Below are 17754 nucleotides of genomic sequence, written 5' to 3' on the forward strand. Positions count from 1 at the left end.
CCGGACCAGGAGGGGTGAGCCCGTGGGAAGGAGAAGAACTCCTCTGAAACCGTGCGATAGGATCCAACGTGTGATAATTATAATTATAACACAGGATGTTCCCCTCCCATCCCCCCGGCCCTACCCCCCCTGCCACTGTGCATCTCAAAGCAGCATCAGGGTGGGGCCGCTCTCACCCCTAACCCCGAGTCTAGCCTGAACCCCGAGGAAGGGAAGGGGCTCTCCGAGGGCAACACAGAGAGATTGGGGAGTTTTGGCCTCCAGCCTGGCCCTTGGCGCCCTTGAAGAAGAGGTCACTGCCGTGGTCATTGCTGAGAGCTGGGATCTAGAGCCAGAATGGGGTCATGGCCCCGAGGCAGGGTCACAGTCTGGGTCACTCCCCGGGTACATACTGACACGGCTTCATTCATGAATTCATGCCGGAACGAAGATGCACCCATTACGCGCTGTGGACTGTCCCGGCGTGGATGACAGACGGCCAAGACCCGCCCGGCTCTCAGGGAGTTCACAGGCTGCTCTCATCCTGTCCCTCAATTCACACATTTGCTGACTCCCTGCACACAGCAAGCTTCAATCGGTGTTACTGGAGTGGACGCTTACAATTTTGCTAAAGAGATAAGATGCGCACAAATTACGAGGACACAGACTATAATAAAGGGCCTGGCAGAGGCCGAGGAGGGAGGGGGCAGACAGTGTACATCAAGATTGCCCTTGTCCGGTGTCAGGAGATAAACGGGGGCAGTGACCATGGAGGTGGTGGGAAGGGACCCCTTGCACTTCGGGGACTCCTGGCCAAGTAACAAGCAAGCCTGAGGCCAAGAGAAGGCGCTGTTGGGGAGGCCAGGAGTCTTTGGGGCTAATTCCTTGTCAATCCTTGAGGATCTCCTACAAATGGGTGGAGGCCGGGGGGGGGGGGGGTCACTTTAATGCCTTCTTGAGTCTTTGAACTAGCTCCCTACCTTGGGGATGGAGGTGTCTGAGCAGACCCTGGGAAGTCCCCCAGCAAAGCCCCTTCCCCTCTCCAGGTCTCTTCTCATCTGAGCGATGAGTGTGGGGCCGGCACGCCCCTCAGTTCTGCCCTTCCCTGATTCTGCGGCTCCGAGCTGAGCCCTCCAGGAGACTGGGGACTTGCCAAGGCCCAGGAAGGCTGCAAGGCTGGCAGGGTGCGGGATGCTTAGGTTCCTTTCCACCCACAGGCCTTGCCCTATTCCTCCTGGCCTGGTGCCTCCCTCCTTGAGCCACCTGGGCCTTCTCCTGCCTGCCCCGCCCACCCTCCACCTTGCTTCTCTTCAGCCCCTTCCACACTGTCAGGTGAGGCCTGGAGCTGATGATGGGATCCCACCCCCGGTCCTGCCCTCCCTCCCCAGCGCCCACAGCGAGCCCAGGCCATGGGGGCGGCGGCTGCAAGTCTCTGTGCCAGGCCCAGCCCCCAGAGACGCACCTGTTCTGACCTGCTGAGCAGGTTCCCGGTTTCTGCCGTAGCTGTTGGCCACGGCGTGGGAAGCAGCTCTGGGGAGCTCGGAACTCCGATCACCGCTTCTCGCTTCTGGGGCGGCTGCGGCTGGGTGGGCCAGGTCCCCTAGCGGGAGCCCCAGAGGGACAGGCGGTCCATCAGTGCCTGAGGACCCTGTGACCTCCTCCTGCCTTTGGGTTGGTGCTCTCTCCAGCTCTAGAGCCGGCTCCCAGGGAGAACTCGGTGGAACTTCTGAACACTGGGCAGCTCTTCATTTGGACCAATGCCCCTGTCCCTGGGAGCCGACATGTGGGGGCCTGAGGCCTGGCTGCTGCTGCTGCTCCTGGTATCACTTACAGGTAGGCCTTCCTGAACCCCGGGGACCCTCGCTTCCGAGCCCAAGTCGAGCGCGCTCTCTCTCTCTGCCCCCCTCTCCCTCTGTCTCTCCTATGAGGCTGGACTGAGGACCCATCTCCCTCCCACCCCAGCTGCCAGTCAGAGGAGTTCTTCCCTTCATGTCCCTCCTGCCCGGGCCAGGTCACTATGTCTGGGGACCCTGACTACTGCTGCCAAAGCCTTGGCAAGGCCAGAGCTACCTCTGAGAGAAGAGATGAGGTGGCCAGGGCAGGGGGGCAGGGGGGCAGGGGGGCGAGCCTGGAGAGGACCCTCCCCCCAGGGTCTCGGGAGGGGCCCTCACCTCCCCGCTGAGCTCGGGACTGCTGACTGGCTCTGAGCTGAGTCAGGGCTGAGCCGGTTTTCTCAATCACCGGGACGTGGGAAGCCTGATGCCCAGAGAATGGACAGGGTGCCTCTTTCTCCTTCTCCACGATGTCCGAGAGTCCCAGGACCAGGCTCCTGTTGGGGGCTATGGCCTGTCTCTTTCCTTGGACACATTGCTAGATGCCAGGGTGGTAATGAGGTGATTACTCAGATGAGTTGGGGTGTAGGGCAGGGTGCCTTCTAGCTAGGTGTGGTCCCTTGTGTTCATCCCTTGTCCCCCATTTTCTCAGATGCCTTGATTTCTGCTGTCTAATCTCTATAAGCAGATGTGAGTCCTGGGAATGTCAAGTCTGCAGGGGGTGGAGTGCGTGTGCGTATGCGCCGAGAGGCCGCCGTGGCATGTGTGGCCGCTGTGGCATGTGTGGCCGTCATGGCATCTGTGGCTGTGCCCTGGGTGGTAAATAACTGCGACACCCTTTCCTCTGGAGCGTGGGGACCTGTCTGCGTAGGACAGCACGGCTCAGTCCCAGGAGCAGCAGTGCAGCCTGGTTGTCCCACAGGACCCAGCAGTGTGTCCCGCCTCGTCCCCAGCCGAAGCTGTCAGGACTGTGAGGCCTGGATGTGTGGATGGTGGGACTGCTCTCCTTTGATGTTAAAATGGAAGGGTCATTGGCCCAACCTCCAGTCAAGGGGCACTGAGCTCCCACCCCTCCCACCCCCTGCCCCCCACATCTTCATTCCCACTTTCCAGACAGCCCTTCTGACTTGCTCAGGCTAAGAAGGTGGGGCCTGGTTGCTGAGCCAGGCAGCTTGGCAGCCACTTCCTGGCAGGATTGACCCACACCTCAGGAACGGAGTCACCGTGTCTCAGGACTTGGGCAGGATCAAAGAGATCACAGCTCCAGCTCCCTCTGTACTGGAGAAGCAGATGGGCCAGTGGGACCTGCAAGTCTCCAAGTGCTAGAAGCACCCCTGGGGTTAGTGTTGGTCTCCTGCCTCCACGGTCATTAAGGACAGATGTCTGAGTGGGGCAGTTGTGAAACAGACAGGGTCCCTGCTACCTTTTCCCACAACACAGAGCAGTTCTTTCTAAGAGAAACCCAGGGAAGGGGAGAGGAGGCCCTTCCAGCCAGGGCATCACCTTGCCCTTATTCAGTGTCCAACAGACAGGGTGCCTGACAGACGGGTGCCCGACAGACAGGGTGCCTGACAGACGGGTGCCTGACAGACGGGTGCCTGACAGACAGGGTGCCCAGCGGACAGGATGCCCGACAGACAGGGTGCCCAGCGGACAGGGATGTGCATAGGGAGGCAGCCTGCCTGCAGGACGCCCAGGAGCTGGTGCTCAGGGAGCCGTCACAATTCAGTTGCTGCTGCTGCCACCTGCTCGGGGCTGGAGGGTGCTCTGCGAGCGGGGTGCAGACCTCAGGTTCCCCACCGAGGATCAGCTGGGTCTACCCCCATGGCCCCTGCCCCCCACCCCCCACCCCAGCTTCTCTATGTTTAGGTACCTCCTCAACAGCTCCCAGGAAGTTTCTTATGTCTGAAAAAGCCTTGGACTGAGGAAACCAGAGCCTTGGGTTCTGGTCCATTTCCACTTTCAATTTGTTAGGTGACCTTGGCAACTAAGAAACTAGACTTCAGTGGACCAAGAGGTGGGACCAGGTAGTCCGTGGCTTTCCAGCTCTGAGGTGCTGTCTTTGTGAGTGTCCAGGCCCAACCCGGGGTGCTGAGCCCTGGGCCAGGCGGGCAGTCTGGCTGAGGTGATAAAAAGGGGATGGTCCCGGCTGAATCTCTGGGTGGGGAGGGAGCAAGGTTAGCTTTACCCTGGACACTGCCTTCTGCCCCTGCATATCAGGGCCCCCAGCAGCTCCAGCCCCAGGCCCTGCCCCACCCCGACAGGGAGCGGAGCAGGCTGGGGAGGCGCCTGAGCCACAGCTCTTTGTTTCTCTTTAATGGGATGAGTTTCCGCGTGAGGTCCCCTCCCTTCCCCGCCCCCACCTCCTGCCCTGGGCCTGAGGGGCCCAAGACTACCGACTCCCCTCTAGGAGGAGCCTCTCCCTCTGTGCCCCTCTGGCGGGAGCAGAGGGCGAGGGGTCCTCTGAATTCTGAGGTCCCTCCTCTGAAGGTCAGGATCGGCTTTTTGTCTGAGGTTGGTTTCCTAGAAAGGGAGGGGCCCGTCCCTGCTTTTCTACCCCTGTTTACAGGGGGCAGGTCCTTTCCTGTAGGATGTACCCACACCCAGGGAAGCCAGAAAGGGGGGCTGCTTCCCTGCCTATGGTAGGAGGCCCAGGTGACCCGGGGAAGCCCTGTGGTCCCAGTGACCTCAGTCCTACCCTGAGTTTCAGGGGCTGTGCTAGGGGACCCTAGCCACAGAGATGGCAGTGAGGGGCTCACATGGCCCCGGCCTCCAGACTGCAGCCTTGAGACCCCGGGAACCCCCAGGCACAGCCTTGAGACCCGGGGGGACAAGCTTCTTCAGGAGAGATTGCCCGTGCATCCCGGCCTGGGAAACACGCCCTTTCTGCGGAAGGTCTGGGCAGAGAGGAGGGAAGGCCCAGTGGAAGCTGAGTCAGGAGGGAAGGAGAGGAGCCCAGTGGCTGGATTTGGGAACAGAAGCGAAATGAGTGCTCGCATCGGTGGCACACACACGAACACGGGGCCCGTGGATGAGGAGGTGGCCCGGGATGCCACGCACACCTGTGAAGTGTTCCATATCTTAAAAAAGAAAGAAAGAAAAGAAAATGAGAAGGCGATGCTCAGACGGGGCACCGGCCCCTGGAGGAGGGTTGTGAGGGGGATCCCTCTCACTGGGTCGGAGCCTGCGCCCGGCCTTTCCCATAGTTCTCTGCCCCTCCCCCACCGGCCTTTAAAGCTGGTGTGTGCTGAGGGCTGAGTTGAGTCTGTGATTTGGGGTGGGGCAGAGCTGGCCACACTCAAGGGGGTGGATGGCAGGATTTGGGGGGGCCAGATCTCAGGAGTTTGGGAGAAGCTGAATTCTGGGTCTCCCACCCACAGTGTGGCTGCTGCGGTGACTCAGCGGGGCTCAGACTGGCTCCGGGGGGCTTAGGGGACTTATGGGCGCTGGGAGCTGTGTCTGGGCCAGAGCCGCTGCCTCCCCGCCCTGCCCATTGTTCTCATCTCCATGCGGCTGGTGTGCCCCCCCAGACAGAATCGGTGGGTGGGCGCTTCGCCCAGGTTGGGAAGCGCTTGCTAAGCTGGGGGCTTAGGACTGTGGGGGTAAGCGAGGGAGGTGGTGAAGCCGGAAGCATCTCCTGGCTCTCGGAGTGCCCAGCACCCAGCGCCCGCTGCTCAAGGAAGGAGGGCTTGTTCCTGTTACTCCTCTGCCCTTTCTCACCCCCTCACCTGTGCCCGCCACTCCCTCCGGTGGAGGCTGCGGAGGGGCAGGGGTGACAGAGAGGCAGAGACCCTGGATGTCTTGGACCCCAGACAGATCCCCTTCCTCCAACCCACACAGACAGCCCTCACTGGGCGGCAGGGGCCAGAGCTGACTTTTCTGCTGGTGGCAGGGGAGGCTGACAGACGTTCCCAGGGAGAGGCCTCCTGGGGCCTGAGGTGCTGGGGCCCTGGGGAGTAGCTGGAGAGCGAGAAGGGGGAGCCTGGCAGGACCTGAGGAGCAGGAGTGGAGGAAGCTTTTGTTCAGTGTGTTGGGGAGCCCTTGATGGCAACTTCCCATCACCCGAGGGGTGACCTCATCTGTGGGTCCCTCCACCTGAGAGAACTCTGCTGTCCCGTCTGTGGTGAGGTGCGAGGGCAGCCCCAGTGGCAGGCACTGCAGCTGGACAGAGCCACCCCGTGACCACAGGCAGCTGAGACAGAGACACCAAGGGGCCCACAGCCAAACGCCCCATGGGCAGTGTCCGAGGCGTGGCGAGGTGCACACGCGGTCACACACTCTGTGGCGCTGTTCCCGGACGCAGACAGGCACACGCACCCACTGAAGGTGAGGCGTGAACACTCGAAGTCTGACACACCCCTTCACGCGAGGAGACAGCTTCGCAACCGCAGCCAGGCCCCCACCCAAAGCTGCACCAAAGTGTCCTCCTTCCTCTTTCTCGCGGACCCTCCGTGTGCTTGCAGGGGGTGCTGACGAGGAAAGACCCCCATAAGGAGGAGCCTCCTTCCCCAGAGACGCTATCTGTGGTTGCCAGCCTCAGTTTCCCCTCCAAGACCACAGGCCAGGCCTCACACACACAGGAAAGTTGGGACCCAGGCTCAGGGTGGGAGCAGCCAGCCAGCCCCAGCCAGGAATGGAGGGCCTGTCTGGGAGCTGGTGGCCTGGCGGCCTGGCCAGGGGTGGGGGAGGCCAAGGGCAGGGATCCTGTCTGGCCAGTTGGGCCTGTTCTTTCCCTTGTGCAAGGTGGCGGCTGGTGGTGGCTGCAGCTCCGCAGCAAGTCTGAATCACCAGGCTCCTGACCAGCGTCCTGGGGCTCGGGCGGAGGGCTGGGAGGGTCCGAGAGAGCAGAGCCAGTCAGCAGAGTCCGCCAGCCTCGGCAAACAGTCTGCAGAAGGGTCGTGGGCTTGGCCTGGCTACTGCCTGCAGTGACCTCACCGGGCAGGTGGTGTGTCTGCTCTGCTCTGGTGACATCATGCTGATGCCAAGTAGACACTGCGGGGGGCGGGGGGCAGTGCTGGCTACTGTGGACGGGGAGTCTGTGCTCTGCTTCCATTCGAGCCCGTGTTCTCTCCACTAAACACTGGGTTTAAGACAACGGGGGCTGTAGAAGAAGTCAAGAAGGGACTTTCGCTGAGCAGGTGCGGCTCAGTGGACTGAGCGTGGTCACATGGACTGAGAGGTCCTGGTTTGATTCCTGCTCAAGGCACATGCTTGGGGTTGCGGGTTTGATCCCCAGTGTGGGGCGTGCAGGAGGCAGCTGATCGATGTTTCCTCTCATCGACGTTCCTATCTCTCTCTTCTTCTCTCTCTAAAGAAATCAATAAAAACATTAAAAGAAAAGAAAGAAGGGGTTTTCCTGTGTTCCTGGGTGTCTCTGTGCAAGGCCCAGGCTGGTCACAGGCAGGGGTGTGGGCACTGGACCCGGGCACGTGCTGGGCACACAGTGCCTGTTGGGCCCTGAGAAGGTTTTTGGGGGAAACGTGGGTGATTACAGGAGGGGTACAGGTGGTTGGCAAGTGTAAGGATGTGAATGAAAAATATGCCTCTAGCTGGTTTTCCCAGCGGTTAGAGCACTGGCCCACAGACTGAAGAGTCTCGGGTTCAATTCCCAGGCAAGGGCACATACCTCGGTTTCGGGTTCAATCCCAGGCCCCAGTGGGGGTCATGCAGGAGGCACCAATTGATGTGTCTCTCTCACATCAATGTTTTTCTCTCTCCCCCCCACTCCCTCCCTCCCACTCTATCTAAAACTATCAGTGGAAAATGGAAAAATACCCTTGAGTAAGGATTTTTTTAAAAGGAGAAAAATATGCCGTTGACCCTGTCCCAGAAATAGTCTCTGGAAGGGTGTCAGTGTCCGGCTGGCCTGCACAGATGGCCGTCCTGCCCCTCCGGTGCCAAGAGGACGTGTCTGGGAGGGGCACAGGTGGTTAGCTGGACTCCGGGGCTGGGCTGGGTGGGACCAATATCAGCCCAGGCAGCTCAGGGCCCTGGCATCCGGCCCTGCAGGTCTGTCTCGTCCCTTTCAGGCCCTCCCAGCTCCCAACAGCATCCTCCCTCCCTCCCCACTACAAGCTGCAGGACCCCTCCCTCTGCCCCAGGCTCTGCCTCACTGGAACCCTCTGATCCACTGTAGTGGGGCTTCTCTGCTCCTCATTCTCCCTTTGCAGCAAACCCAGCTACCCAGTCTGCCCTGCCTACACCCCAAGGTTGGCAAGGTCGCCATGCCCACCCCTCCCTGCCGCAGACTGGTTATTCCTCCTTGGTCCACCCTGTCCACCTTCTGCCTGTCGCACGTCCACGCTCTCATCCCTCACTCATCCGCGTGCAGGAACGCAGACCCCAAGCTCCTGAGAAGCCCTGAATCAGACGCCAGGAGCCTCCGTTTCTACTCCGAGGAGCTCAGTCTGGTGGGAGAGGCCGATGCGACCCCTGGGATGCAGTGCTGTGCAGGGGGGTCAGAGCAGGCTGCCTGAGGCGAGGCGGGTGAGCAGGTCCGCCAGACAGGGAGGAAAGGAGGGTGCCCGGCAGGGCCCTGTGAACCCGTGCTGGGCCTCAGCAACGTGCAGTGTTCGTCTTTCGTCTCTCTGCTCGGTGACCAAATCCTCCAGAACTTCCCCAAGGGATCATCCCTTCCTCTGCATCCGGCAGCCCCATGTGGGGCTGCAGCTACAGGCTCCTAGGTTCAGGCTCCCTACTTTCCAGTCAGAGGGCACAGCACCCTGCCTCCTGCATCGAGGACTCCCATGTCCTCGTGACCAAATCTGCGCCCTCTGCCTAAGGTGGAAGGTCCCGGGTGACTTGGCTTCAACCACAGGCTCCATGTCTGCTCCAGACGCACCTGCCTTAGCTGCCCTCTCCTCTCTGCTTCCGGAACCACCGGCCTCCCCCTGCATCTGGTCCCTCAGCAACTGGCCTGCAGTGCATCCCCCGGGGGCCATGTGTGTCTCCACGTGTACTGACCTCACGGCTCATGAGGGCAGCAAAGGGCCCTTCTTTGCAAGTGGGGCTGTAGGAGAGCCTCTGTGTGCCTCCCACTGCTCCTGGGGCGCACGGACACTCACTGTGCTGACTCCGTCACTGGTGCCTGCCCTGACCTCTGCCCCAGCCTTTGACCTTCAGCCTTCCTGTGTTCAGTGACTTGTTCTTCCTGGCTGGGAGCCTGGGTTCTCGCCCTCCCTCCCACATACAACAGAATTCTGTCTGGGAATCCAGGTCTCTCATCTTCAAGCCATGAAAAGAATGTCCTGAAGTGTCACCTGGGACGGACCCTGCCACACAGGCGGGCTCTGGCCCCTGCCTTGGCTCGGGGAAGCCTTCTCCCAGGCGGGACAGGCCTGTCTGTGGCCTCCCCTGGTCTTTGCATTTAGAACCCCTGGAGGACCTTAGCCCCTGCAGCAGCAGCTGGCTCTCCTCCCTCACAGCCGCCCACGGGCTTGCCAGGGTAGTCCTGGGCTGGGAGAGGTGTGCCCCTTCCACACCTCTGCGGGCCTTCAGCCGACGACTTCCTCCCTGGGTCTCAGTTTCCTCAGCGCCTGCCTCTTGGGAACGGTCGTGGATGCGATGGGGTACTGGCCCGAAGAGCTCCCCTGATGCTCTTGGGAGTGTCCCCGCCCTGGCAGCGCCCCAATCCTGCCTGCTCTGTCTTCCCCTGCAGGCCGCTGCCCGGCGGGGGAGCTGGAGACGGCCGACCTGGTGACTGTGGTGCTGGGCCAGGACGCTCGGCTGCCCTGCTTCTACCGAGGGGATCCCGGCGAGCAGGTGGCGCAAGTGGCCTGGGCTCGCGTGGACGCGGCCGCGGCCGAGGGCGCCCGGGAGCTGGCGCTGCTGCACTCCCAGTACGGGCTGCACGTGAACCCGGCCTACGAGGGCCGCGTGGAGCAGCCGCCACCCCCGCGCAGCCCCCTGGACGGCGCCGTGCTGCTGCGGAACGCGGTGCAGGCGGACGAGGGCCGGTACGAGTGTCGCGTCAGCACCTTCCCCGCCGGCAGCTTCCAGGCGCAGCTGCGGCTCCGCGTGCTGGGTAAGCGGCTGAGCGCAGAGCCTGGGTCCAGGCCCGGGGTGGGGGCAGGGGCCGCGGGGCCACGCAGGGGTGGGGGCAGGGGCCGGCCGGGGCAGAGGGGCTGCTGTGGAGGTAAGAGAGCCTGGCGCAGCCACCCCCAGCAACCCAGAAATTCTCTCCGCGTGACCACAGCTGGCTCAGCCCTGGGGAAGAACCCGTTTATTACAGTTCTTCCTCCCGTCGACTTGAACTCTTCCTCTTGGTTTCTCTCGCCCTTTGGGGTGACGGGGCGCAGCTAGTTCTCTCTCACCCGTGTCCTCTGCTCTCTGCTTCCTGAACCAGCCAGCACCCCTCCCCCCGTTGCCCTCCTGGTCCCTCACCTGGAATGGACCCCCCATCCTACGCGCTCACGCATGGGGCCTCCCACATGACTTGGGTGCAAGTGACTGTCCAGCAGCCACATTTCCAAGGGCTGAGGACCTTCCTCCTGCCCCACCTGACTCTCTTCTCCAAGTTGAACTCACTGGTTTTCACAACAGCTCTCCCAGAGACACTCATTCAAAGCCTCGCTCCACACATGGGCTCCTCGTGGGCCGAGATGGGGCCGTGCGGGCCCAGGTGCCAGCAGGCCCAGGCGGGGCTGGCCTCTCTCGATCTGGACCTTCAGTGAGTGTGGTCAGGAACCACAATTGCCCTTTAAATCACTGCTTTGCACTGTGGGCACATGTGGTCAGGTTGAGTCTTATCCATTCTGTGCTGGTCTGTTAGTGTGATGAAGATAAAAAAGGTCTTTATCATTTCCCTTTACCCACCAGCCTGTAGAAAAATGTCAGCACCTCACAGCTGATGATCTGGGACAAAACCTTTAACTTCCTGAGCCCCAGTCTCGTCACCTGTGACACAGGGTTAATAATGTCCAGTGTCTCTGGTTTGTTCACAGAACTGAATGAGATACGTTTGTAAAGTGTTTCTCATAGTACTTGGCACATAGTAAGTGCTTAATAAATGGTGCCTGTTATTATCATATATATATATATGTGTATATATATATATATGTATACATATATATGCTATCTGGTTAGTTTTTTAATTACTTCATTGTTTTCATTAAAAAACAATGACCCATGCCCTGGCCAGTTTGGCTCAGCAGTTGGAGTGTCGGCCTGCGGACCAGAGAGTCCCGGGTTCCTGCTAGGGGCACGTACCAAAAAAAAAAACCCAACAAAAGAAAACCTTAAGTGAAAAAAAAAAAATCACCCATGTTCATTGTAAGAAATGCAAACAATGGACAAAGATATAAAGTCAGATGAATTCTGCCACTCATTGATATCTTTCTTGGTAAAATAAGAGAAAAAGTGCGGGACTGAGCTGGGATGGGGCAGGGCCTCCTAACAGGTGGTGCAGACCCTGACCTCCCTCCCCTCCCCCATCCGCAGTGCCTCCCCTGCCCTCCCTGAACCCTGGCCCAGCACTGGAAGAGGGCCAGGGCCTGACACTGGCCGCCTCCTGCACAGCAGAGGGCAGCCCGGCCCCCAACGTGACCTGGGACACAGAGGTCAAGGGCACAGTGTCCAGCCGCTCCTTCAAGCACTCCCGCTCTGCAGCTGTCACTTCGGAGTTCCACCTGGTGCCCAGCCGCAGCATGAATGGGCAGCCACTTACCTGTGTGGTGTCCCACCCGGGCCTGCTCCAGGACCAGAGGATCACCCACACCCTGCATGTGGCCTGTGAGTCCTGGGACTTGGGTGGGAGCCCCATGGGCTTTGAGAGGGTTGGTGAGATGCTGAGAAACCCTGAGCCACACCAGTCAGGCCAGCCTGGGGCCGTGGCCACTGTCTGTGGCTGAGAGCACCAGTCTGAGAGGTGGAAGACCTGAATGGAGCCCACCCAGATGACCTTGGGCCTCTGACCTTCAGTGCCCTGCTCTTTACAAAGGCAGTTGCCCCGCTTCACAGGGTTGTTGGGAGAATTGCACATAAACTTTGAATGGAAAGAACTGGGTAAAATGTATAGGTTCTGAAGATAGACTTGGGACAAGCCTGAGCTCGGCTGTTTGCCAGCTGTCATTCAGTCTCATTGGGCTTTGTTTTCTTCCTTAGCAGAAGGAGCATGATTACACCAACTTCAGGATTCTGATAGGAATTAGGAACCAGAGTGCAAAGCATCTTGCAGGGGAGGTGCTCAGTGCAGGGGAGGTGCTCAGTGCAGGGGAGGGGAGGTGCTCAGGGGAAGGGAGGTGCTCAGTGCAGGGGAGGGGAGGTGTGCAGTGCAGGGGAAGTGCACAGGGGAGGGGAGGGGAGGTGCTCAGGGGAAGGGAGGTGCTCAGTGCAGGGGAGGGGAGGTGTGCAGTGCAGGGGAAGTGCACAGGGGAGGGGAGGGGAGGTGCTCAGTGCAGGGGAGGGGAGGTGTGCAGTGCAGGGGAGGTGCACAGGGGAGGGGAGGGGAGGTGCTCAGGGCAGAGAGATACTCAGTGGAGGAGAGGTGCTCAGTGCAGGGGTGGGGAGGTTCACAGTGCAGGGGAGGGGAGGTGCTCAGTGCAGGGGAGGTGCTCAGGGGAGGGGAGGTGCACAGTGCAGGGGAGGGAAGGGGAGGTGCTCAGGGGAGGAGAGGTGCTCAGTGCAGGGATGGGGAGGTGCACAGTGCAGGGGAGGGGAGGTGCACAGTGCAGGGGAGGGGAGGTGCTCAGGGAAGGGGAGGTACACAGTGCAGGGGTGGGGAGGTGCACAGTGCAGGGGAGGGGAGGTACACAGTGCAGGGGTGGGGAGGTACACAGTGCAGGGGTGGGGAGGTGCACAGTGCAGGGGAGAGGAGGTGCACAGTGAAGGGGAGGTACACAGTGCAGGGGTGGGGAGGTGCACAGTGCAGGGGTGGGGAGGTGCACAGTGCAGGGGAGGGGAGGGGTGCAGTGCAGGGGAGGGGAGGGGTGCAGTGCAGGGGAGGTGTTGGGGGGAGGTTTACAGTGCAGAGGAGAGTATGCAGTACAGGGGAGGTATGTGGGGGGTGCACAGGGGAGGGGGTGCACAAGGGAGGGGAGGGGGTACACATGGGAAGGGAGGGGAGGGGAAGTGCTCAGAGAATAGCAGGTGTTTCCCAGCATTAGATGTTGAGTCTCTGGGGAGAGAGGACTGTTTTCTACCTACTAACCCAGCACATGGCACGAAGTGGGTCTTCAGCAAGTGTTTGTTAAGGAAATGAATGAACTTGCAGGATTGTTTAGCTTCACAAGAATCAGGGAGCATTTACCAAGTACCAGCTCTGCTGGGCATCACGGGTCTGGGTGGGGGACTCGGAAAGAGTGACATGCGGGTATGCAGAGACACTAGGGACCTGCGAGCTGAGAGGGGAGGGAGCCGGTGGCCAGGCACTGCAGCCAGGTGGCTGGGCTGGCTTGGCACAGTGGGTAGGAAGGAGATGAGGGGCTTTCAGGCAGTGTGCCCCTGGGGTGGGGGCCGTGGGGGGCGAGATCAAAGCCACCATTCCCATTTCTTCTCCCACCTCCATCCCAGTCCTTGCTGAGGCCTCTGTGAGGGGCCTTGAAGACCAAAAGATGTGGCAGGTTGGCAGAGAGGGCGCTATGCTCACGTGCCTCAGTGAGGGGCAGCCCCCACCCTCCTACAACTGGACACGGTAAGGGCTTGGGACCAGGGTTCTTCTCTCGAAGGCCAGCAGTTATTCATTATGGGCTGGGACAACCTGTTCTGAGCCCCAGATCCACTGGGGTACAGGGTCAGACTGACACAGGAACACGCATGGTCACCAGGTGTTACTGGCTGGCACTTCAGACACAGGGACCTTGGACACACAACCTTTGTAGTGAACGAGCTAATAAAGACTCGGCCTTTGTTCTAGATTTCACATGATGACGTTTAATACAGCACTTAAATATTGATGTTTACATGTATGCAAGTTCCTGCAATGGACACAAGGATGCAGCTGATTGTAGCTGCTGTTAAACCAACACCCCCCTAGCCCTCCCTGGCGGTGCCAGCCCCTGGAAGCACCTGCCTCTGCCAGTCCCCACAGGGAGGGCTGGGCTTCTCCGGGGCCTGTGTCCAGGGCCGCCAGGAGGGTCGGGTGTGCAGCCTGCGCAGCGTTGTGGATGGGGCCCCGTCACTTTTTCCGAGTGCATCTGAGCCCAGAGGGAATGAAGTGTCCTGCAGTGCGGACTTCCTGACATGTGTGCCTGGTGCCCAGTGCTGGGTGGTGTGATGCCCGTGGGAGCGTGTGGGATGGCATGCACGTGTGTAGGGGGTGCCCGGGTCAGGCTGGGCGGCAGGGAGAAGGGGGCCTCTGCTGAGACCTGCCTGGGGGTGGGAGGGGCACCGTGGGAATAGCCTGCGGCTCTGGGTGACGGCATGGGGGAGGGCGGAGGAGCAAGGTCTGGGCATGTCGGGCAGTGGCGGCCTCAGCCCGCCCAGCCAGCACCCATCGGCTTCCCTGTCTTCCAGGCTGGACGGGCCTCTCCCGAGTGGGGTGCGTGTGGAAGGGGGCACCCTGGGCTTCCCCCCGCTGACCGCCGAGCACAGCGGCGTCTATGTTTGCCACATCAGCAACGCGCTGTCCTCGAGGGATTCCCGGGTCACTGTGGAGGTTCTTGGTGAGCTCTGGGGCAGACACAGGGTCCGGGGCCAAAGGTGTGGGCAGGGCCACAGGAGCAGGACAGAGCTGCGTGCACTGCAGAGGGCCTGCTGAGGGCTGGCCTGGGATGTGCTTTGTGAGAGCCGTGGAGGGCACCTGGGGCCCGAGCGTCGGCCTCACACAGCCGCCTGTGTCCAGCAGACCCAGAGGAGAGCTCAGGGAAGCAGGTGGACCTGGTGTCCGCCTCCGTGGTGGCAGTGGGTGTGATCGCTGCCCTCCTGTTCTGCCTCCTGGTGCTGGTGGTGGTGCTGATGTCCCGATACCATCGTCGCAAGGCCCAGCAGATGACGCAGAAATAGTGAGTACTGGCCGATCCTGGGCAGGGAGAGCTAAGCTGGGGACAAAGAGGAGGCGAGCAGCCGGGGGCCAGGACCAGGAGAGAGGGGACTGGGTGGTGACCTCTGGGGAGCCATGGGAAGTGAGAAGGAGCGTGGAGCCTGGACCACAGCTGACGAGAACCCGCTGCCTGCGTGAGGGCCGGATGCACTCGCCCAGGTGTCGCCAGGCACACGCATGCGCTCGGTGGCCACGCAGCCACCAGCGGCCACTCAGTCACACCTGCAGGCGCAGCACGGCAGCACAGCCCGTCTCACAGGCTGGCCCCTGGAGGCCACTGCTGCCCCCACTCCTGACAAAGGGTGTTTTTCCCAGCGAGGAGGAGCTGACCTTGACCAGGGAGAACTCTATCCGGAGGCTGCATTCCCATCACTCAGACCCCAGGAATCAGGTGTGTGCCCCTCTGCTGACCAGGAGCACAGCCCTCCACCGGGTCTGGCCACTGACTCACGCTGGGGCTTGGCTGGGGTACTGCTGGGGGGCATGGCTGCTTGGGTGTCCTGGGGTCCTCGGGAAGCCATGTCAGCGCTGAGCCCAGGGTGGGGTTGCAGCGGGGGTGGGACACGTACCCAGGAGAGGACGGTGTGGGGTTGGGGGTGTGGTGATCAGGGAGGAGGCTGGTGGAGGACAGAGGTGAAGAAGCCAAGCCCTGTCCTGATTCCTCCCCCCTGTCCGGGCCCTGCAGCCGGAGGAGAGTGTAGGGCTGAGAGCCGAGGGCCACCCTGATAGTCTCAAGGACAACAGTAGCTGCTCTGTGATGGTGAGGCCCCCGGCCCCACCGGTGTCCCCAACACTCTCCACAGGCTCCTGTCCTGTTTCCCACGTGGTGGGTCAGTGACCCCGCTTCCCTCTCACCTCAGCCTGGCTCAGGCTGCTCCGCCTTCCTCTTCAGCCCCACACCCGGCCCCACACCCGGCACCAGCTCCCAGCTCCTCCTCCAACCCCTGTGCCTCTGAGACAGTCACGACCCCTGGCTCCTGTCTACGCCTGACCTCTGACCCCACCTTGCCCCCCTGGCCCCTAGGGTGTGGCTGCCCTGTTGGTCTCTGACATGCCCTCCACCCTTGGCCTCCAGAGTGAAGAGCCAGAGGGTCGCAGCTACTCCACGCTGACCACAGTGAGGGAGATAGAGACCCAGACTGAGCTGCTGTCTCCGGGCTCCGAGCAGACGGAGGAGGAAGGCGACGAAGGCATCAAACAGGCCATGAACCACTTTGTCCAGGAGAATGGGACCCTGCGGGCCAGGCCCACAGGCAACGGCATCTACATCAACGGGCGGGGGCACCTGGTCTGACCCAGGCCCACCTCCCCGGAGCCTGGCTCCCTCTGCTGACATGGGGGCTTTCAGCTCATCTCGGGGGGCCCCCCAACGCCCCACTGACTGCTTGACCTTTTCCTCCAGCCCTTGTGTTTGATGCCCAGATGGCTCCATTGGTTGTCCCTGCCCGTGTGCGCAGGTCAGTGTGTGTGTATGTGCGCGTGTGTGTCGGCTGACCTTGTGCATGGAGGGGTGTCTGTGCCCGTGCGTCATGCTGTCTGTCAGCGTCCAGTGCCTGGTGCCGCTGCGCTCCGGGCTTCGGCAGCTACGTGGCCTGTGACCTCCGCCTGCACATGCAGGTGTTCTCCTCAGACCCCAGAGCAGTATTAGTGACGCAGAGGCTGGAGGTGCGAGTGGACTGCGGCCGTTTCCAGGGGTGCAGGCTGGAGCTGGAATCTGGCCTCCTGATGGGGAGCTGGGCTCCCACCCCTGGGAGCTGTGGGGCGAGTGTGAAGCGGGCCTGGGGTCCACCCGGGGCTCCGGCTGTTCCAGAAGAAGCCTCTGCCCTCTGGTGGCCTCGGGGCCTGCTGCATGTACGTTTTCCTTAAGGACAAGTTCTATGAATCCTTTAGTAAGAGAAAAGACTTTGAAACATTTTCATTCACATCCATGTTTGTTGTTACTCCTTAAAGTGAGGCCAGTTTGTACAGTTCGGCCCAGCTCAGCCCCACCCCAGGGACTCACTTCCCGTGGCTCTGAACTGAGCTCCTCGGAGGCGGCTTAACCCAGGTGGCCTCTTGGGAGGGAGCCTGGAGCCGTGGGTCAAGGGGGTGAGCCCAGAGCACGGCTTTGGAGGACAGGGTCTGTCCTGGGGCCCCTGGGCCACTCTGTTTCCTTTGCTGTGCCCACAGTTGTCTGTGGTCCTTTGGGGGCTGTTGGAACTTGGTGACTAGGGTTCCTGGTTCTGTTGTTGGGGAGAGGGTGGGGTTCAGGGACTCGAAGGAGCTGCTGGGGCCAGACTGTCACCTTTCTCGGGGGTTTGGGGGCTGCCACCCCGGGGCTGCAGGTAGATCAGGCCTCTTTCTGCCTGTCCACTCAGCCCGAATACCTAGACTGAGTGCCCAGACCCTGCTTGGCCTGGATCCCTGGACCAAAGGAGAGGCCCCCGCCTCTGCTCCCCAGCCAGCCCAGGACTATGGATCTGGGACCCTAGTATGTACATTATGTAAATATGTGCATATTTGTACATAAAACGATAGTCTGTTTTTAAATAAACAGATAATACCTGTTTTGTCTGGTTCCTGTCTTGCCCCTGAGATGTGTGAGCCCTGAACCCCGTTGTCTGTCTCAGCACCACCCTCCTGTGGCCCCAGGAGGGGAGGAGTTAGATGCTGTGGCTGGGAGGGACAGGAGAGAAAGGGCCTGCACCGGACCACCAGCCGTCTGTCCGTCTGGGAGGCCCCGTGGGCAGGCGGCGCCTCGTCTGCAGGCTGTGACCCCCGTGCTCTCTGCGGCACAGGCCGGAGGCCTACCAAGAAAACGCACCTCCAAGGAGTCCCCAGAATGTTAGAGTTGGGAGGATTTCACGATCCTGTGTGTGAAAATGGAGGCTCAGGAAGTCCTCTTGGGCCAGGCCCGGTGTCCTTCCTCCTGGGTGCGCTTGGCACAGCTCTGAGCTGCCTTGTTCCGGGGCCAGCCTTGGGTCTGCA

At 61.1% G+C, this 17754-nt stretch overlaps 1 protein-coding gene across 4 annotated transcripts; it reads left to right on the forward strand.

Annotated features, from left to right (window-relative positions):
- The first annotated feature begins 1500 nt into the window (after positions 1–1500).
- On the forward strand, positions 1501–16272 carry NECTIN4 (nectin cell adhesion molecule 4). Of its 4 annotated transcripts, none has more exons than XM_036272704.1 (9): positions 1501–1812; positions 9469–9834; positions 11250–11540; positions 13320–13440; positions 14262–14410; positions 14590–14749; positions 15103–15178; positions 15473–15547; positions 15863–16272. In XM_036272704.1, the coding sequence occupies exons 1-9, from the start codon at positions 1737–1739 to the stop codon at positions 16079–16081; spliced, it is 1533 nt and encodes a 510-aa protein (XP_036128597.1). In that variant the 5' UTR covers positions 1501–1736; the 3' UTR covers positions 16082–16272. The 4 variants fall into 4 exon arrangements, with proteins under 4 accessions (XP_036128597.1, XP_036128598.1, XP_036128599.1 ...); XM_036272705.1 differs by having other exon boundaries at positions 14593–14749; XM_036272706.1 differs by lacking the exon at positions 15473–15547.
- Positions 16273–17754: the final 1482 nt, after the last annotated feature.

This window comes from Molossus molossus, unplaced genomic scaffold (genome assembly GCF_014108415.1).
Source record: "Molossus molossus isolate mMolMol1 unplaced genomic scaffold, mMolMol1.p scaffold_m16_p_20, whole genome shotgun sequence".
Classification (NCBI taxonomy): Eukaryota; Metazoa; Chordata; class Mammalia; order Chiroptera; family Molossidae; genus Molossus; species Molossus molossus.

Bases quoted from the DNA above. Each gene is read 5' to 3' on its own strand.
- NECTIN4 (XM_036272704.1), top strand. From the start codon at position 1,737: ATGCCCCTGTCCCTGGGAGCCGACATGTGGGGGCCTGAGGCCTGGCTG. The intron at 1,813-9,468 runs GTAGGCCTTCCT...CTTCCCCTGCAG, and splicing joins GCTCCTGGTATCACTTACAG to GCCGCTGCCCGGCGGGGGAG. The intron at 15,179-15,472 runs GTGTGTGCCCCT...CGGGCCCTGCAG, and splicing joins ACTCAGACCCCAGGAATCAG to CCGGAGGAGAGTGTAGGGCT.